Genomic DNA, 22,543 nt, shown 5'->3' with positions numbered 1-22,543 from the left:
CCATCAGCTTTACAAGAGCATCCCACAGCCTTGCTCCTAAGTGTGAATCAATGAGGTGCCACACCTGTGGGCCTCACACCCCAGGCACATCTCTGACACTCAGGCCTTGCCACAGAGATTAACAGGATGCTATTTTTCCCCCTCAAAATACACACGCACTTTTCATTGTGTACTGTTAGAATCAAATTATCTCTATCCCCTTCCCCAGATCTGAGACTTTGTACTGGTTTTGGCTGGGATAGAGTTGAAAGTCTTCATAGTAGTTTGTACAGGGCAGTGCTTTGGACTTGTGCTGGAAATAGTGCTGATAGCACTGGTGTTGCCAAGCAGTGCTTACACAGTGTCAAGACCTTTTCCACCTCTCACACCACCCTGCCAGAGAGCAGGCTGTGGTACACAGGAAAGTGGTGCCCAAATGACCAAAGGGATATTCCAGACCAGATGACATTATGCTCAGCAGTAAAAGTTGGGGGAATAGGGAAGGGGGGCACACTCCAACTGATTGCATTTGTCTTCCCAAGTAACCGTCATGCATGACTGAGCCCTGCTTTCCTGGAGATGGCTGAACACCTGCCTGCCAATGGGAAGTGGTGAATGAATTCCCTAGTTTCCTTTGCTTGCACACACAGCTTTTACTTTACCTATTAAACCATCTTTATCTCAGCACCCAAGTTTTCTCACTTTTCCCCTTATGATTCTGTCCCCCACCCCACAGCGGGGAGTGATCCAAGCAGCTGCACGGGGCTTAATTACTGTCCAGGGTAAAACCACAGAAGACTCATAGTAGCTCAGTGTCTTACAATCTTACTTCCCTCAAACTCATCCCTGACTTATCTAAGTTATACACAGGACAGTCACACTGCACGAGTTACTTTTCCTTTAAATACTTGCTTAAAAGCCCTTCTACAGCATCTACAGTTACGTAAGTCTTAGCAATAAATATTCAGCAAAATCAAAACCCTGAAGCCTTGACAGATAAACTCATTACAAAGCTCAGCAAGCTGAAAATCACACCTTTCTTACCTTGAAGAGTCACTTCTTTCATCTTAATCATCCCCTTTTGGGTTCTTATTAACAAGCTAACTAGCAGTATTTTGGTATTTTGTGGAAGTTTTTTTGGTTTATTTTTTTAAAAAAAATCCTACATCAAACATTTTCTAGTCTGTTTTTTTTCATATGCATATTTAAGGTCAACCTTGAAAAATTTCACCAGCCTCAACATTCTATTTATGTTTTACCATGTTACATTCCAGAAACTCCAGCAGGAAACAGCTGTCAGGATTCCAAATATCCTATTTACTTACCCAGGTAAAACAAAATAAGGCTGAAGAATCTTCCAGTACCTTTACCGTCTTTCAGACAACTGACAACAGTTTTGTGAAAACAAACTAAAAGAATATCAACAAAGATATTCTGATCCAAGTTACACATACTTTAGATATACAGACAGTAAGATTTTTTTAATATACCATTAAAACACATAGAAGCACCAAATGTTGTTCCTCCAAATGGTGAGCTACTTGACTATATACTCAAGTCTCAAACAAACAGAACAGAACTTCATGAGCAGAAGGATTTTATCTGTACAGTGATATGCAGTAACCACTACCCACACCTGTCAACACTGAACCACAAACAGTAGCTACTACAGGCACTCTCACAGAACCAACAAGGTATAAAAGCTTCCCTACAAACACATTAAAACCTGGCTGTTCCAGAGGGTGGCAGAGCTTTAACATCCATTTCCATTTAGACACAATACTCAGTTTTTAAGTTTCATTATAAAAAAGTATATTTTCCAATACAGTACTTACATCCAGTTCTCCTGTACATTTCAGAAACCTGAAATGAATGAATACATGTAAGCGGCAATAGATCCTAGCTGTTCTTATGTACCTACAGAATCTGGACAGTTAGGTACTTAGTAACTTTCTCAACAACTAACTAAAATCTCAAGTTAAAAAAGGGACATTTTTTACAGGAAAACTAACCCTTAGAGCTGTGAGCTCTAAAAGAGGCTATAAGGTCAACATGACTGCCTCCACATACAGCACAGTTACAGAACTAGCTTGACAGTCATTATGTAAAGCTGTTCATAACAAAGCTGAATAACCTAAAGAATAGTTTTATTTCTAATTTGAAGCCAGTTCACAAGTTTGGCTCAGCTTTGCATGACTGGCCAGTGAGACAGCCTGGCATCCCTCTCCGCAAAGCTGGATAAACAGGTTCAAGCGCAAATTATTTGACAGTGACCCATCCACCAACACATACACTGATGATCTTTGTTGTTTCCCCTTTACAAGATGGCTATACATCCACACACTAATTTTCTTTCAAATACCAGACCTGGCTTTTTTCTGCATTTCAGATAATCTAAGGTACAACAATAATTTAGGTGTATTCACCTGCATTCTGAATAAACTTCTGCCTTTAAGTAAGGCTTTCACTATCTTATTCTGCATCACTTGATGCCTGGATCACTTTGTACATGTCTGTTACCTGTTAATTCTGTAAGTGAAAGTCATTCAGATGTCTCAGCTTCCAAAATCAGGCTGACCTGCAGAGCCAGAGACTCCCTCAGAAGTTAAAACACCTCTTGAAATTGCATAGCTGTCTGAACACTATATTTTAAACCATATTAAACCATTTTATGCACTACACGTCCACTCAAAATACAGAGTAAGACCAGTCCCTCTCAAAGTAGTAGCATGAATGCCCTGCAAATAGGGTCTAAGCAATATGAATAAATAAAAACCTTCTTGCAAGTCCATACAAAAGGACAGCAGTAAGGCCACATTAAATGTTTCAAGTGCACGCTCCTTGCCAGGATGGGGAGAGGGTGTGTGGTACAACCAAACACCAAAACTGACTCCGTAGCTTTACGAGGTGCCAAGACACCAAAGAAGCCAGTGTCCAAAAGAATAGGACACTGAAGAAGACCAGGAAAGAAGCAGTCCTTCTCAAGAAAAGCATGACCTCATGAACAGCTCTTAACACCCACACACACTTCCGCACAGAGCAGTGCAAAAGGCCCTTTTTCAGTAAAGTGTTAAGCACCACATCAATGTGCTATTTTACAAGAAATCTTGAGTAAACTCCTTTCTGCCACAGTTGCAGATGAACTCATGTCAAAACCTGTTTCTTGCAGCTCAGTTTTGATCACATTCACATAGTATATAATGAACACAGTGCATTCCAGGAGCTCAGAGTACTTCTGTGATCCCGATACACTGCTACGGTGCTGCAGCCCCCTCCTCCATCCTGCTGCTCAATTCCTCTTCTTGTGGTGTACCAACAATGCTCTTAACTCCGTACGTTCACTGGCACCCTATTATGATAATTACAGGGCAGCTCTTCTAATTATCAGAAACTCCCTCCTTCCTGCAAAGGAAGTTCTCTTTCCACAGAGGCACTGTCTTCTGCTAGGCAGTACAGACCTTGTATTGCAGACATTTTGGGAGCTATAGACTGAAAGCATGTGCAACAAACACTTTAGTTTTACATAGAGAACACTACTCGGATCTTCAAGGTAACAAAGTTTTTATCTGTGACAGAAAAACGTTTAAAACGACACAAAAGTCAAACATTTGAAAATTTTTAATCAGACTCCAAACTTCATGTGATTGTTGAGAAGCTACATATTAACAGAAACTTGTTAATGCAGTTTTTAAGCCTGACAAATTTTGCTCAAGCACTCATTTTTTGACCAAACCTCCACAGGGCAAGCAATCTACTGACCATGATTCTGCCTTTCCATTCCTGAAGCACCTCTGCATAAGAACATGATGGGACATCCCCCTATACAGAGGTATCCATTTCCCAGCAATGGGACAACAGTTCCTGCAACAGCTGGTATATATACCTCATGTTTTATGCTACGCTTCCAGAGCGTGGGTTGAAGGTCATCCAGTTTTCATCATCCCAGTGTGCTGTCACTGCCTTATTTGCTCATATAGTGCTGCCTCATCGCACTGGTCGCTTCAAGCCCCAAGCTCAGCAACAGCATTCCAGCTACCAGGAAGACATTGTATGTCAGCTGTCCCACCATCCCTGGCCGTCAGGCTGTCAACCAAAGCCGTAACACCTCTGCGAGCTCACTGGCCCGAACGTGGTGCCAAGCAGCCCTCTGGCTGAACAACTGCAGTATTAGATGGTAATAGCCATACATATACACATTCACATTTTTCTATATTGATATCTATGCTTTTGTGTGTGTACACATGCATGTGTATATTTTCATTAAAGCGTATTCCACAAGTCTCAGTTTATGAACACAAGGCTCTGAGACACAGCTCCATCCAGAAAAGCAGTTGACAGATGTTGCCTGCAAGCTCAAGAGCTTGGCATTCCAAAAACCAAAAGCAGAAATAGCTTCCTACTTCTAAAATAATCCATTTCTACACACATTTTGGAGTTCAATATTTCTCCACGTCATTTTAAGCATGCAGACAATGCATTCCAAGGGGCATGCCACTGATCCTTTTCCCACTGCCCACACAAATTCCCACTGTGTAACAATCTGAATATCAGGCCTAGTTTAGACAAGAAGCACTGCTTTCTTCCAGTGTCTGCTCCTGAGGCAGTGCCATGAAAATAACAGCTATGAATCACATACCTCGACCTGCTAATTGGACTGTTAGCCCTGCCGATGAGCAGGAACCCTCCTCTTAACACCAACTGCAGTCCAACTTTGCAAAAAACAAACAAACAAGCAAACCAACCAACAAAAAGCAAAAAGCACCTGAGACTAGTAACTTCAAGTTACTAAAGTGCTCTGGGAAAGATAAATGAAGGCGTACTATAGATTACTGTGAAAAGTTTTCTTGCTTGGTAACAGCTATGCTCCAGACATACCCAGGTGCCAAAGTGAAAAAACAAAACCCAAAATAACAAAACATCATCAATCTGGTGTTCTTGCTGGTAATGACAGAACCACTTACATTGCAAAGGAAAGTATACAAATGTCAAATGCACAAATTACTTCATTTTTTAGTAATTTAAAAATAATTACATCAACCGATGCAGTGTACAGTCATAAACGAAACACACAGACGCCAATGATGCAAACAGGTACTAGTATTTTTATCATGAAGCAGTAGGAGAGCTTTAACCCCAGCAGAGTTCCCAATCCGAGAGACTTCAACATGTCAGCTATACTTCCTCTTAACAAGGAAGATCACAAAAGCTTGCAACAGTGCAAAAACTTTATGCAAATTTAAGCGCTACAGGAAATCACCCAAAAAACCACATAGGAAATCCCCTCACATCAAGGCAACAGCCAAGACAGACAAGGGGGTGGAATACAGAGGAACATAAAAATATCAGTCCCAAATCGGCATCTTTTTCTTCTTTTAAATCCCAAGAAGCATTCCCATGGCACTGACCTCTGCAAATTTTCCTCACAGTGGTAAAGTTACTATTCATTGAAAAGCCTTAACAGGAATTCTTAGCCATCACCTCTGACAATGCCATCATTCCCTCCTGGCCTGCAAGGACCAGCAAGAAAGCCTGAACTAGTAAATGGATAGACATTTCAGCTGTTTGGGTAAAGTTCTCTAAATTTTGACAATCCTATCCTCTGTAAAGCCTCTGCTGTCCTCTGCATCAGGCAACACCCCTCCCTCTCAAGGAGAACATACGAAAGACAAACAGACTTAAGGCAAACCTGTGTGTGTTTGTGTGAAAGCAACAAACTAAGATACCGTTAATTAGCCTTTTAATAGGCAAACTTCCATAAAGTCCAGAAGATGTCATTTTTCTTTTGCTACAGTTGGCAGTGCAACTTCTTTGTGAGAACATCCCAGAGAGATGCTTGGATCAAGCCCTGCCATACGCAAAAACACTCTACAGACACCTATTCTGTCATTCCACTATAAAGCACATTTTAAAAACTTATAATTTTATGAGCCTATACAGACTTCAAAACATTCCTTTTCTGCACAGAGCAAACCCATTCCAGTCAGCTAGAGTACTACAAGCCCTGTGCTGGATTTTCAACTAAATCTACTACAGACAACTTCCAAATTTCAGTGCTAACATTGTAGTTCTAAATTTAAGCAAAATTTGTGTGACAGCTGGCCAACTGAGATGCTCAAGCTTCAATCTAGCCACCAGCAAAAGAAACAAAGCTCAACATCCTGGATTGAAGACAATCATGCTACTCACCCTACCTGCTTCTCAGAGTATCCAGGTCACTTGCTTTCCAAAGCTGACTATTTGAATCACAACATAGCTTCTGCACCATCTTCTGACTGTCTGCCTCAGATATTTTGCTTCTAGAGAAACAAGAAAACCACCACCATAATTTCCTAATGCAGATGCAAGCACATCTATTTGAACTATGTTCAAATAGTTTGCAAAGTTAATTCCTGCAATATTCTTTCAAGTTTAAGGTAAATTAAGGTAAATGAGATTGAAAGCTGATTTATTTAATGCTTACTCTCAAAAAATAGGCCAAGCATTTCATATACTCTGTAAGAAATACATCTTATGAACCCAACATAAACCACTTTATTTCTTAGGGTAAAACTGATCCCTTCTTTACCCCATGCTTTTGTTAGAAGAAATATGAAAAACCTCTCTATGTTTCAGTTTTGAATCAAGCTGCTCATCACCACTGTACTACTTGTATTTAATTCAACTAATACTTACCTTCTCTCAATAAGGGAGAGCACAGAACATGACTAGATTGCAACAGTTCAACTAAAATTGTGAATATCAAAACATTAACCTTTTCATTAACCTCTTTTCACCTCCAGATTCTGAAATCATGTTGTAACAGAAATTAGAGGACCTGTTTAATACTCTTGACTATCTACACTGATAGAAACCAGAAGTAGAAAGTTATGGTAAAATTTGGCAACAAGTCACAATCCACTGGGCTTTATTCACAAAGTCAATTTCTAGGGCTGTGCTGTCTTGCAGACACTTGCTACTGGAGCCACTAAAAACCCAAGTTAAATGTAACACAGAGGGAAGGGTACTGTATTTTTTTTTTTCTAGCAAAAGGCAGAGCTTTCTTCTCACAGAAACAGCACAAGTATTTGCGTTTGAAGAGACCAATCTGATCTGCTCCCAGCACTGGTGGGGACCAGGAAACACTTCAGCACAACACAGAGTTGTCAGTTACCTTATGCAGTTTACTGTACAAAGTCAGTACAATTTGTTTACAGGCACATCAGTAATAAAAGCAAAACAGCATTCTAGTTCAGTGCTCATGGAATCATCTTCCAGCCTGGGAACAACACTATTTTCCAACAATACAAGGATCTTCAAGTTACTTTTACTTTGGAGATGTACAATAATGCCATCAATCCATTTACTTTCTTCAAATTCCTTCTTCCTTGCACTTTTGCACATCCCAGCGTACTTAAACAAGCATGCTTTCTCTTTATAGAGCATGCAAGTTTCCTTTGAACAGGCATACAAAGTCCAGTCAAGTATTGCTGTTGAGTTTCATATCCAGAGCACATTACACCAATCATAACTGCAGCCCTAGCTTGGCATTTTTAGAATCTCCCTAGCTGGCATAATCCAGTTATAGAATTAAAACAACAAAAAAAAAAAAAAAAAAGAGAGAGAAGTTTAAGAAATAAAATCCACATTTCCAAAGCCAAGAAATGCTCATCAAGAGTGACAGCTGTTCACAGGGGCAAGCAAGATTTTTCTCCAAGACACAGAGCTTCACATCACTAATGCTTCCCTTTCCAAGATTCAAGAACAAAAAGAAACTCACCCTACCAACCAAACTGAACACTGGTTTTATTTTGGTCAAGGTCAAGACAGTTGACTGAACTTTTATATAAGGGATTACGCTGTGTAATCTAGGCCAGAACAGTTAATTCTATTTCACTGTGCCATTAAACTTCTAGCATCTCAAACTTTAGAATGCTAGGCATCTCATATTAGTCAAGACATAACTAAGGTGATGTTCAGGCAGGATGTGCTTCTTGCTCAACTTTTCACAAGAAAGCTTTTCAACTTGTTGAAGACCTTGATAGGACACCTGCAACAAGCACCCACTAGCATGATTTAAAAAATAAAAACCAAAAAACACCACACACCACCAACAAAACAAACTAAAAAAAAATTGAAAACAAAACCCAGCAGTTGTATCTTCAACATGTGGAAAGGTTTTTCCCCATCCCTCCTGACTTTGTTCACTCAATTCAGCTGCATCTGTAGTTTACTCTGAACTGAAAACAGAACAAGTTTGAAAAGCAGGACGATGACATTATCTGTGAATACAGACTAAACAGAAAAATGAAGTTACTCATTCTACAGCATGGACATGAATTCAATTCATTTTATAGACTGATTTCAAATGTCATTTGCTAAGCATTTTTAATGCACACAACTTTTTTTTAAAAAAAGAATTTGATTTTAACTCCAACGTAACAAACGTGTGTCCAAATAAATGCAGTTACAGAATGTTTAAATCTGTGAATATAGATATGTTATATACTTAATATGCAACCACCACAACTTTTTTGGAACTGAACTCCACTGTCATACTGAATGCCTACCAATGAATTAAAAAAAATCCAAAACCACACACACACCCCCTTTTCTTTAACTACGTCTTATTTGCTCTGTAGTTTGACTTTAATTTTCATTTAAATCACAATTAAAACAGTGATTTAAATATGGAAGCATAAGAGTGCAAAGCAGAGGAGGTCAGAGAATGGATCTATAACATCATCACACATGAATAACCGACGCACCAAATACCACAAAGCTACCATTGCACAGAACCAAGGCAAAGCACAAGGCGCTCAGCTTCAGCAAAACGCCTAGCTCTACAGCATCTTGGAGAAGTGCTGCCTTTCATTGCAACAGAAACAAAAGAGTAACCAAGCAGCGCAGAGATAAAGCAATTCACAATACTAGAAGCATTTCAGACTAAGGTAGACATCACAGGAAGATTCGCTGGTTTACTATTAACCTTAAGGCAGGGGTCCCCAAACTTTTTAACCAGGGGGCTGGCGCACGGATGAAGGGGCAGGCAGCCATCTGCGGCTGCTTGGTTTACAGACCCTCCCCACCGGGGGTTGGGGGCGGGAAATACCAGGGGCTGGACTGAGGACCCTGGGGGGCCGTAGTTTGAGGACCCCTGTCCTAAGGCATCATACACATAATAAATTAGCAAGGCAAAACCCCTATCTCCTCACTGCTAGAAAGTCTATGTAGTCTCACGTACATCTTCATATCCAAGTGTAATCACTAGTGAATTCACTGACCATTTTTAATACATAAGCATGATGAAAACTGGATTAACTGGCTGGAATTATTTCTTGGAATTATTTCTTAGAATTATCTGATATGAATATTTGAGGCTATCAGTATAAGGTTTCCAGTACCTCATCTTCTTTAGCTGTCTGCAAATACACATTTAAACTCCAAAGTGTGTACCAAAGGAGCGGATATAGACCTGACATATGAAGAACAGGGGACCAATAAACTTTAAAAGCAAAATATTTGAGATTCGACCTGCTTACACCAATAAATAGAATTTTAAAATATTTTAGGTACTAATATTTCCTTGGTACCTGCATGGGAGCAGCAGTTCTTAAAACTATCTGATACATGTTGAACACACCCGAATACTTTGGTTTCCATACGAAATATCTCTTTATTAAGACTGCTATCTGAAATATTTTACATCATTCTTATGTGGAATTTGTTCAGCAGTAATAATTTCAAAACTTCACACCATGACATTTGACAATTTAAGAGGAGACATTGAAAAACTTCTGAACAGTATGAGCAGCTTGATCATTTTAAATAAACAAGCTATGCTGCAATGGCAACAGGATTCTGAGTATTGGAGTCAAAATTACCAAAATCATTTAATACCTCTCATACATCTTACATGTTTCAAGGTAGAGTCAGTCAACAGTGGTAATTCTGAACGAGACAGTTATTCATTAAATGGACCAGTCAGGAAGCTTGTGTGTTTCTGGGTTAGCCTCAAAAAATGAAAGCATTAAGACCCATCTAAGACCACCTAAACCCAAAGATGTCATTCCACAAAAACTTCACCTCACAAAGGCAGCTATATAATTCAATGACAGCTTAACAGCACAGCAAGTCATCAGGAAGAAGTAACAGTCCGTTTGATAGAGGCAAACATTTCAAGAAAGCACAACACTGGGAAAGTAATACTGTTAATTCACAACAGGAATTGGAGGAATTTGAAGACATCTACATGACTAAACCAAATCAGATGCAGCACGCAGTGTTTTGTTTTGATGAGTTTCTTCTATATGGTTACACTGCTTTTAGAACTACCATAAAAAAAATAAGCTTCCTTTTCTAGCTTCAGAGCACCTAAGGAATCTCTGGATAGCTCATTCCGAGAGCAAATAATCCTCCTGCTGGTTTCACAAGTTCTCATTAAAAGCCAAGTGATACTACATAAGTGATAACTCATCTAAATCGAACCAAGGTGAAGGTCTCAACTCTACACAGACCATGCTACTGAGCTCTGTGGAGAGACAACAGGGCTCCAAAGAATGCAATTACTTCATTTCTTATTTTTCAAAACGTTTTGTTTTCCTGCACATCATGTACGAAACAGAACCAATCCCAGGTTTAACACTGACACGACAAATCTCATTTGCACTTCCTATTCTTGTCTCATAGAACACATGCTACATGCAAGTCAGGTCCTTATACAAGTGTGTCAGAGTAATTCAGTGCCTTATATTCTTTAATGATCAATCTGCTCTGTATGCAGAACATCAAGTTCAAAGCCAAAGTACTGAGAGGAATCACCTACTCCTGTGTCTATACTGCTGCAATCCAGAAGAGCATTGGCTCTGTCAGAGTTCTTCAACAGCACAGACCAAGCCCATAAACATTTAGCAGCTGCATAAAGATTAGCTCCAAGTTTCATTCCTCCATAGTTTGTCTCTCCAAACAAACACCACTTTCATACAGTTTCATGAAAGTAATTCACTAATTATCCAAAACAACAACAAAAAATTAGCAACAATTTCTCTAAGTAAAAGCACATACCATTTTTCAACGTACAAAAATCAGAAAGGACGTAAGAACGTCATATTAATCACTGACTTTTACAACTTTATTTCATAAGTAGCAAAACGCTGCAATAACAACTCATTAGAACTACTATTGAAAGAAAAGATGCAGATAGTAATCACAGTCCAAATAAATTTAAAAAATGAGAAGTAGAATGACTTAGCACAACAGAACACGAATCAAACCAAGAATTGGAACTGTTCCTATATATTAGTATGTAACTCTCATAAAAGACTTGTGTGTTAAAAGTTCCGAGACACCACAGGAACAAATTCATCCATTAAAATAATATGGAAGTTTGGAAGCCCAACATACACATTATTCTGAATAGAATCTCCTGAAGTCCTTGAATATCAGAATTCCTTTAATATTTTTGTACACAGCAATCAAGGCATAGCGTATTACAGAAGCTATGCGGAAGGAACCATCACGGAGCCCGGGACGTTCCAAACTTTACCTGTATCTCTTGTATAGACTTGTTGCATGACTTGGAGCTAATCCCTTCATCTTCCATGCATCTTCTGTTGTTTCTCCCTTTGCATAATAATGACTCTCCCTAAGGGGATGTGATGTTCCTCAGATCAATACCAGCTTTGACACCTCTTGAAGACAAGACAAAAAAATGCTAAGAGGTGTTCATGCTCACATGAGCCCACACAATCATTTCTTCAGTATTTTTACCATTTGCATCAGAAGTAGCAAGGCAGACATAATGAGAATCAAGGCTAAGGCAAGACACACTTCTACAGGGAAAACACTGCAAGTTAGCAGCCCCACAACAGACAATGTTTAACACCTGTGTTCATGTCACTCAAGAACAAAGCAGCATCCCTTTTGCTACTCAAACCAATGGAAATATTCCCCATTCAATTAAAACAGACCCCTAGGACCAAGTAGTTTTTATTTCCAGTTGTTAATCTGTACCTTTCCATGCATTTTCCTCCACCCTGCTTCTGTTCAGAAACCCAGTTTCACAACTGACTTCACCCATACCCAAGACATCCCACTGCTACTAGTAAAAAGTAACTTAGACAAGCATGAGCAAGGAATGCATGAATCAGGAGAGGAAGGAAAAGGTTCCTACCTTCTTAACCAGTAGACTAACACCCAAGAGACTAAAATCCATTCCCAAGACAACCAAGAAAGCTGTAGAAGAGGAACTCATTTTCCTTTCTTGTCAGCAGCCAGATAATGATTAAGAGAAAAAACAAGAACCTAGCCCTTCAAGAGACGAGGGGGTTCATGTTCACCACCAAACTTCCTCAGCTGGAGAGGAAAACATAGGATAAGCCACCTCTACTGCAGCAGAACAACACACTAGAGATGAAGTGACCTACATCAGTGTGCTGCTGTTCAGCATCACTGGGACCTTCTAACTACCCTCAGACTTCCAGCTTAAGGCATTAGTAACAGGCAAATACTCCCAACATTTCAGGAAGCTGCTGTTCATCCAGTATATTCACAGTTTTAAAACTAAACCTATAAAAACACAGGAGGAAAAACTCCCATTTCAAAACAGATGCCTGCAAATCTAGTGATTTCTTAGGAAAAGGACAGTATCTCAAGCAATCAAGTTACAATTAGTTGACCGGCCATGTCCAAGTTCCTGCTTAGTCCCAAATGCAGAATAAAACTTATTTACTAGAACCACCACTCTTGAATTCCACATTTTGGCAGGCATGATGCATTCATAGTGTCAGTTAACACTGCTCTGCTCACAAATAGCAACTTCAACTGTGGCAACCTACTTATCTAGACCATTACAGAGGCAAAAAATAACCACAACAAGTGAAATATGGCCCAAGGTTAAGAAATCAAACAATTTTGAGAATGAAGGCTTAAAAAGAACATTTAAACCAGAACAATGCCAGAGACAAGCAACACAACTTGACCACCTCGAACAGTTTTCCTCCAAACCAGAGGTGAAATCTATTTAGCAAGAAGACATTCATCAAACAGCACATGTGCACACATTTACAGCTTAAACATCTACAGCTAGGAAGATGTCTAAGTTCACACAGTTAATTAACATGGGTATATATTAAAGCATGCTCATTCTTCCCAGATGCGAAAGGAAAGTAAGCCTGTAATTACAATGATCCATAGAGACCAAATCCCATCTCTGGCATTAGCTTCGGTTCTCTATGCAGAGGAACTGTACAAATACTTCCATATGGGTATCATACTAGTTAATGACTTGACAGCCCTGATATTACACTCACAAAAGCCCAGAGAAATAAACACCCTCTTCTCAGAATCACTGGTTTCTAGCTAACAACTGTCTGAAAATGCATTCTACTTTTACTAGCTAACAAAGTTTTTTATTTTCTACGTTGACATGCAAAGTACCAAGATTAATTTTAAAAAAGGAAAAAAATAAACTTTCAGTTGAACCAACAAAACACACACACCCAAAATAAGATCCTGCACAGCTTCTTTTAAAGTCAGGCCAAGTCTTTCACAGACAAAGCTAACATATCCTCTATTATCACATACTGCCTTACCCTCTGAGCATGTCCAGGAGTTTCATAGTAAATCTATATGCACACATAACCCTCTTTTATGACTACAGTAACATTAGTATACTTCAGCAGAACACATTCGCAGGGGGGAAGAAAACAACTAGATGGCACAAATATTTGTTACATCTGTCTTCCGTCAAAATTTGGCAAAGGAAAGAGGGTTTGAGTTTGTACATCGTATTAACATGATATACTGCTACAAATCAAGTTGCTTCTCCTGTACAGCCATCTGATTCTTGGCCACTATCCCAAAAACTTAGCTCAGAATTACTGGATTCCGAAGTACTTGCTCAGTATTTAACTACTTCTGGGCACACAAAAATTAAATTGATAATCATTCTGTTCGTTTTCAAGAACGTTATGTGCAGTTTACAGAAGTGCAACATTATATGTTCATAGACAGTGCAATGCAGAAAGGGGAGGACACAAAGACTAATAACTTGGCATACAAAGAGCATTAGACCACAGGTCCATAAGAGCCAAAGTGTCCAACACATACCTTTGTCAGCCTACAGATGCTTCCTAACCTCCTAGTGTCTCCATCTCTGTACAAGAGGCACACAACAGCCCTGGAAAGTACAGCGAGAATGACCATTCTCCCAAAGTTACCAAAGTTGTCAGGACACTAGTTGTCTTGACTAACAAAACTGAAGTCAAAGCATTCATTTTGTGCGCTACATTACACAAAAAAAATGGTATTTTTACCTGCATGTTGGTGTAAAACTAGGATCACATGCAAATACCCAAACTGCTTCCTGGTTAGTTTTCATTACAGAGAGCACAGCTACACCTTGTAATAGGCAAAACAACGCTCATGTTTCAAGTTGTCTGCTGCCTTCATTCTGCTTGAAAAGCCCAAAGGTAACTCCCAAGCACTACAGCATAGGCTCCCTATCTTTCATCACCCAGAGATCAAAACTTGGTTCAGCATGTCACCATCTGCCATTCTGAAGCTACACATGAAGCTCTTGCGTAGTCCAAATAGGCACGGCTGCCTCGCTTCACGTGTACTAGTGCATTATACTTTTAGCCAAAATGAAAATCAGGAAGTTTCAAGTACTCACACTGCCTTTTTCTCCCTTTATCTTTTGAACTCGAACAAACCATTTCTGCAACTTAAAGCAAAACTGTTTGAGACAGAATAGGCTTGACCTTTACAATTACATGTGAACATCGATTCAGTAATGTGCTCTGAAAAAAACTGACATGACCAATCCCGACTCAAATTCCTCAAGTTATCTTTCCAGACAACCTTCCAGCTCATAATCTACCTGAACAACTGAACTAGATTCCAGCTGAAAATAAAACAGTAGCTACTGCAAAGAATGGCAAGTCACATGCTACGTAACCACTAAACTAACGAAGAAAGCCAATAATGGACATGTCAGCTTGCCTCATATGAGGAGGTTGCCCTGTCACATAGTCATGACAGAAGTGGTCCTGCACCAAGTACATTTCTAACACCTATCACAAAAATAAGCACTTCTGCTGTACAATCTGAATCTCAGAGTCAAAAATTCAGTCCACACCACCTTTAAATACTTTGTAGTACTAAAGTTAACTCATCCACTACAATGATGCTTCTCTTCTGTTTGCCTCTTCAGAACAGCATAACAAATGAGCTATATGTTCACATGAGAAAAAGCAGTGCAGGCTGTACAGCAGCACATTTAAGAATTTACAGCAGCTACCGCAGTTGCAAATCCTCAACACAACTTAGTCTAAAGACCTAAAAATCAGGGCATGAAAAGTTAATTGAAATGGGGCTTAACAAAGCATCCTAGAAAGGCAAGAATCTTATGCACATCAAAGTTATCTGAATTACTTGTTGAACTGCTAAGACACATAAGGTAGAAAAAAAATACCTACAACAAAACTTTCAAGACCATCCTAATTTTAGGACTGATTTTGAAGAACTTACTAAGTCTCTTTCCTGGAGAATAAGCACTTCAACCTTTAGCACAGTTGTGATGTTGATCAAATTTTAAGACTCCCCTTCTTAGACAATTAATTGAAGAAAAAACACTGGGAAAAATTGCACTAAAAATTAAGCAGTATGACAATCTACAAATGTACAGCATACCATCTCACAAAACAGGACTTGCATTCTTCTCCATTAAGGTGCTAGTTTTCTTAGGCCTCAACTAGAAAAGTATGAAAATAAAGGACCAATGGAATAATAAACGTCATCAAGTACTTTCAAAGACTGCACACTCAATTTAAGCAGGACAGCAGAGCTTGCAAAAAGCTCATTCCTCCATTAGTTTGCCAGTAATGACTCCAAGAGGTTGCAGTGTGAGACAAATTACAAAGGAGAGTGAATTTCCCATTTTATAAAGGGAAGATTCAAGATTTTCACTTGTCCTCCCTACTGAGATGTCCCTCTTCACAGAAAGCTATGCTTTAACCATCATACTAAATACATGAAGCAAATGTTCTGTTATACAAACACTTTAACTCATTAACTTCAAAGCAATCACCACCTGATTGGCTTTTTCCCCTACCTCCTATTCCTAGATACAAGGTCACTTAGAAAAAACAACAGCTTCCTAAGATACAGCACCAGAAGACTCAACACCATACAGCTCCCAGCTCATCATTTTATCAGCTAGAATGATTTTTAAAACACACAGTATAAGCAGTATCACACAACTTCTCTCCACATGTACTAGGGCAAAGGAAATTGAGAAAGTTACAGCACAACAGCAGTCATGTGTCATGTTCAACCCCTCCTATCCAAAGTTTCAAGACATAAAAAAAGCTGAAGAACAGACTATTGCCTTTTCTAAACACAGCAACACTACCTACCACTACTTCACAGCTAGTTAGGGTACTTCTAGGAGCAAGGTGCACAGGGTGCTATCCAGTTTCTTCCATGTATAGTCTCTGGCATCTCACCTCCACTTTTGTAAGCCATGCACTTGCTGGTGGGAGGGTTAACATGGAATAGACTTCACTGAAGTAATGACAAGAGTTTTGCTCCCTCCAAACACAGTCAGCCTAGTCCTTTCCAAAAAAAGGGGGGAAATACTTTCAGGGGCAAGATCATCACCCTCTTGTGCTATACCCACAGCACGCTAGGACATTCCTCATCTGTAACTAAGGTTAACATCTGTATCCTAGGCAAATGGCAATTATTGGCTAATCCTGTGAAATCTACTTCAGTAACGCTCGCTCACAGCCAGATTAGTATTCCCAGTATGTAGCAACAAAGAAACCCCTAAAACGACAAAAAAAAAAAACCCTCATGCTTGATTCTAGGACGCTTACTTCAAGGTTCTTTGCTTAAGGCGACTCCTAGCCCCGTAGCACTGGCCCAGCATCTAATTTTACAGCTGCCTGCTAGCCACATAATGCTTTTATCACAAAATAGGAGTACCCCATCAGAACATGCGAGCTCCAACTCTTACTTTTTCTGCAATGTATAATCCCCAAATGGTCAAAGCTTTACATTCAATCATCTCCCTTCTTTTAGTAGAGGACCAAGTCCCACCTTTTTTTTTTTTTTTTTTGAGGCACTTCTAGCTTAATGAACAAGATGAGATATGGACTTCTGTCTTTTTGGTGGAATACTTCCAATGGGACAAATGTTTAGTGCCTCTATAAGCTGTTCCCTTAAAGGAAGGGGGGTGGGGGGTGTGGGGGCTGTCAACATGGGGACAAACAACAGGCAACTACTGCCTGACACTGAGGTTACCTATTTCTCTGTTGGACTAAAAATAGTCCAATTAAGAAATAAGGAAGCATCCAGACACAGTACTCATTGTCCTAGACAACAGGAGAACAACTACCCTGAAGAACCCTTTGAAACTACAGCACTCTAAACACCAGACCAAGACATGCAGGACACCGGATGAAAATTTATCAGTGGTACCACTGTGGGAAAAACACTACAGAGTACTACTATTTTATTTTTTTTAATAAGATGCAACAGCATGTGCCCCGTGATTCCATTAATCAATTCTGAACAGGAAACAATGAAAGCAGTATTATGGTCATCTTTCCATACCCACAAATTAGCTTCCAAACCAAGCCAAGAGTTCAAGAGTGAAGCTTTGTACATTTCATGTACAGTCTCCTTTTTTCTTTTTTTTGTGGTGTTCTGTTTTTTTTGGAGGGGAAGTTGCTAACTCTTACTTTCCTTTTCACTCTTCCCAATGTTAACTGTTTTGCATTGACATTTGAGATCAATTTAAAGTGATGTTTCATACTTTGTCACATTCAGTTTGTTGCAATGTCTTAACTAGAAAGTCTTTTTCCAATACTGGAGTCACCATAACCAGAGTTCCCCATGCACCATCTGTAACTTTGAAAAAGAGAATTCTCTGTATTTGTCATATTTAATTCTCCAAACTTCAGCTGCATTGCACATGCTCTCATTCAGCAAGAGGATACAGAAGACGAGGCCTTCATTCTGCCTGTGTCTTCATTTCTTCCACACACTTCTACTATCCCCTCGAAACAGCTAAGAATTCATTTTCTACAACAAATCTTAATCAAAATTGATTGCTCCCCCCACCTCCGAGTAGTAAAGCTTAAAAAAAAGTACCTCCATCCACAACATACTGACCATTAGGGTATGAAGGCTAAGTAGTCACCAGAAGAGAAGTGTGTTTAAAACAGAAGAAACCATCTAACAGCCTATAGCTAAAGCACTTCAACCTTTAAACCTGCTTCACTACAAAAGGATGCAGTTGCTTTAGATAGCATTATACATATTTATGCAAAAGAACTAGATTATAATGCTACATACTTTTGCCTTTAAAATACCACAATAAAACAATATAATCAAAGACTACAGAAAGGCAATCTGAGGGCAACATCTGCATCAACACAGGAAATCTACTGAAGATTCATTACTGCAGTCTAACAAGGTAGTTACAGCTTTGAGCCTCTTGGCACCACTATTGCCACTCACTCTCGTTACCAGCAGCCCAAGTCCTTTGCAAAACCAAGAGCTAGCTAGCTTCCCAAGACAACTTCGATGCAAAATTTGGAAGGTGGGGGGAATGTGTTTAAACAGTTTGAATTTGAAAGACATAATGCTATTAATGCTAACAGCTAGTAAAAAAGCACATCCTCATCACACCACTAACAGAACATTATATATGAAATGGGCTTGTTATGTTCGATATATTAACTTATTAACTATGATTCGTGACAACCTAAAACTGCACTATGAGCCCCTTAAAAGTAAATGGTATTTCATCAGCACTGAATAACGGGAATTACCTGAAAAGCTGAAGACCTTCAGTTTTACTGAGGGTAACTGAGAAAACGAACAAAGAGAAAAAATGCCTTATGTAAAGGGAGTAAAAAAAATAAGTGATTGTTCCCTCCTGCCCCCCCGCAAGGAGATTTGTTAAGTATTAATAATAGATTGCAATATGACTAACAGAACGTGAATAACATACAATTACTTACTATTTATTTTTACTAAGTCACAGGAAAACCTGACTGTCAAGAAGTAATTCCTACAAAAAAAGCAACTTTTTCATTCATGACCTGTTGCGGTCAGTCTGGAGCGCTGAGTGCTACACCAACACTCAGTCACCATGACCTTCTCGCCAGTGACCACGGACACACATCTGCTCCCCGCACGCACACTGTTAACCCAGCTGCTTCCCAACAGTCAGAGGACTTCTAAGAGTATCATTTCCCCGCCCCCCTCACTTCCCTAATACCTCAACCAGGCAGTTATGTCATCTGTTACTTTCTTCTCCTCTAAGCCTTTTGGGGTCCTCCCTACTGAACAGCTCCAACGTTGGCTTTGAAGACTTCTCCCAAGATGCAGTAGATTTACACCGCCCCAACTCTTTTATCAGTTCTAATCTTAGGCATCCATACTTAAGAGACCACATAAAAGCTGTAGAAAACTTTATTTCAGTCTCAAAACTAAGGAAGCCAATTTGCACAACACCCAACTGTTAAAACTGTACTCCCCCTGTCCCCAAGCCCTTAAGGGCTATGAATTTGTTTCTGCAGGCTACAGAAAGAAGAAAAGATAGCTATCTATAACAATCTATAGGGACTCTTTCATTATGAGAAAACTTTTAGTAATATGCTAAATTGCGCCAAGTGCCATAAAATTTTTCTCCTTTGCATTACATATGTGGTGGTTGTGTTACATCACCAATTTGTTCAAGAGCTTATTTCCTTTTTTTAAAAAAAAAAAAACAAAAACAAAACAAAGTTTCTATCCTGCAACCAGTGCTGCAGAGAAACAACCTTCCGTCAGACCACAATCACTCTAAAGGAACACTAGGCAAGGACCACCCATATTTTAAGCAACTGGGTATGCAGTTGGCTAAGCCCTGATCTCACTTTCGTAAGCCAAAGATTAAATACTACATTCTAAATATTAAGTAACAATTCCACTAGTCTACTAGAACTTTTTTCCAAATAACAATGAAAACTTAAGTACCACCTATAGATTTCTATTGTAAATAGTAATAGTACCTGCACGTACATGTTAAAACCAATCTTAAATCTTCATCTAGAAATGCACATAAGAAGTGACAGTTTACAAGTACATTTATGCGTGAACTAGTCTAAGCAATACACAGATGTATGAGCGACAAAGATAAATTACTTTGCCCACAACATCCAAAGCACTGCGAGACTCAGTAACCACACAGTATAGGGGACTAACCCCGCGCTCAGTGACCTAGGAGGTGGATTATACTTTATACATTACAACACTGGCTGCCACCAACTAGGAAATCAACACCACTCCGTTTCCCCCATGTGCAGAGTAAAACTCAAATATGGCTGTTTTGATGATGGCCCATGCCAGCGTGTGTTAAAGTCGTACAACTAAGAATGTCTCACACACTCTATGACTGTCTGAGCTCACACAACCCTTCTTTAAGATCCACTGGAGGCCCAACAACATGAAAGTCCAAGTTAGAGACAAGAATTGGAAGTCAAGCACCCTGCAACAAGGGGGGGAAGGGATTCCCTACAGCACAAATCGCTTGCACTGCAGCTCCACTCGTGACCCCGCCAGAAAAATACTACATTCCAGCCAAGAAGATCATGTTTTTTATTTGGGGGGATTTGTTTGGGGTTTGGTTGTGGGTTTTTTTCAGATTAGCTGACAAAAGCCTGCTGCAGTTAAGCCTCCCTATTCGAAGGTGCCGGTAACCGGCCACGCCACCTGCAAGCCCGACGGGTCTGCCGCCGAAAACCCCCGGCCCCACCGGCAGCTTGCTGCTCCCGGGCATCTCATACCGATTTACTCGCGACAACATGACAGGAAACTCTAAGCCACCTAACGAGCCCCAGGCACCAGCCGAAACAAACAAAAAACCAAACAAAAAATCCAACAAAAGCCACAAACAAAAAAAAAAAAACAGCGAAACCCCCTTAACCGGCTTACAGCGGGTCAGCAGCTATCCAGAGACGGGGATAAGGACCAGCGGCGGGAGCCCGGCCCGGCCAGGAGCCGGCAGCGCGGCCCCGCCTCGCCCCGCGGCCGCGCTCGGCCGCTGCCGCTCCCGCCCCGTACACGGACGCCTTGCCCGGCCCGCCGCGAACCCTCGCCCCGTTACCTTCCGCCAGCAGCTCCTCGGGGGTGACCTGGTAGCGCCCGACGGCCAGCACCTTGCCCAAGGCGACGCCGCTGCCGCCACCGCCCCCGCCGCCACAGCCGCCGCCCGCCGTCCCGCCGCCGCCGCTCCCCTCGGACTTGGGCATCCGAGAAAACTTCTTCATGGCGAGCGGGGCCGCGCCGGGCCCGCAGGACGGGCGCCGGCCGCAGGCGGCTACCCGGCCCCGCACGGGACAGGGCGGCCGAGGAAGAAGCCGCCGGGCGGGCGAGGGGCGGCGGAGGCGCCGCGCCTGAGGCGAAGGGCGGCCGTTGCCCAGCGGCTGCCGGAGCGGGGAGGGGGCTGCCCCGGTTCACATGCCGGCCGCGGCCCCCGCCCCGCTTCTCCTCACCCGTTCGCCCGCCACCGCCGGCTGCCCGCGCCCGCAGCGACGCCCGCTCCGGCAGGAGGAGAAGGAGGAGAAGAAGGAGGGGGAGGGGGAGGGGGAGGGGGGGGAGGAGGAGGAGGAGGAGGAGGAGGAGGGGGGGGGGGGGGCGGGAAGGAGGAGGAGGAGGAAAGAGGCGGGCACAGCCCGGGCACAGCCCCGCGGCGGCCGGGACGGGGGAGGCGGCCGGGAGGGGCGGGGGGGGAGGGTGCCGCGCTGCCGGGAGGAGCCGCCTCGCCAGTGTGCGGCGCGACGGCGCATGCGCGGCCCCCGCTCGGTCGCGCGCGCACAGGCGCGCGCTGCTCCCCCCCGCCCCGCCCGCGTCGGCCGGAAGTGAGGTTGTCAGCACAGGGCGAGCACGTGGAGCGAGAGCTGGGGGCGGGGGTGGGCGCGCGGCGGCCGGTAGGGGTTGCAGCGGCCTCGCGCCCCGTACTCCGCCCTCCGTGAGGCGCCGCGGGGCGAGCGGGCCCGCCGGGGGCTCAGCCCGGGCCCCGGCCTCCGGCGAGGCGCTCACGGCGCGGCACTGCCCCGGCCAGGTGCGCGAGATGCCGAGGGGAAGGGGTCTTCGGCTCTGCATGTGCTGCGGAGGCCGGCGGTGGCCTGTAGACCCTGTGAGGGGGTCTGTAGGGTGCCTCCAGGAGCGGAAATAACTGTAAAAAGCATTGATGACATCTGTGAATTCCCAGCAGTGGGTCTGCGTGCATGCTCTAAGCAGAGCTCTGGGGGTAACTGACTGGAAATAAGTGGCAAAAGGCTGGATCTGTACAGGAAAACATTTGCTGTAAATATCCCACTGCAAAATATCCGTGGACATTTTCCCCATAGGCATGGACAAAGTAACCCGAGGGATTTTCCAGCATGAGGTTCATTTCACCTGTGAGATTTTCAGGAAAATCAAAACTGTTTTTGAGAAATGGTTTCTGGACCTCCAGAAGCCCCGTGTCCGGTGGTCCCTGCTTCAGTTTGTCATCTTGACTGGAAAGGCCCAGAGCCACAGCAGCCAG

General features: G+C 41.9%; 1 protein-coding gene across 7 annotated transcripts in view; it reads right to left on the bottom strand.

The window, feature by feature from the left end:
* The window catches only part of BMP2K (BMP2 inducible kinase), a 65,968-nt gene extending 44,369 nt beyond the window's left edge, over positions 1-21,599 (bottom strand). For 3 of the 7 annotated variants that reach the window (XM_080408471.1, XM_080408472.1, XM_080408474.1), the window contains exon 1: positions 21,119-21,599. In XM_080408471.1, the coding sequence (XP_080264597.1) occupies positions 21,119-21,281 (163 nt within the window). In that variant the 5' untranslated portion in view covers positions 21,282-21,599. Of the gene's footprint in view, positions 1-20,946; positions 21,069-21,118 lie in introns of those variants that run through there. The other 4 variants (XM_080408473.1, XM_080408477.1, XM_080408478.1 and 1 more) reach the window with 4 other exon arrangements.
* Positions 21,600-22,543: the final 944 nt, after the last annotated feature.

The sequence above is a fragment of the Falco punctatus genome (assembly GCF_963210335.1).
Source record: "Falco punctatus genome assembly, chromosome: 1".
NCBI classification, from domain to species: Eukaryota; Metazoa; Chordata; class Aves; order Falconiformes; family Falconidae; genus Falco; species Falco punctatus.
The sequence above is the reverse complement of the archived record's forward strand: the minus strand, read 5'-3'. Positions and strand labels throughout refer to the sequence as shown.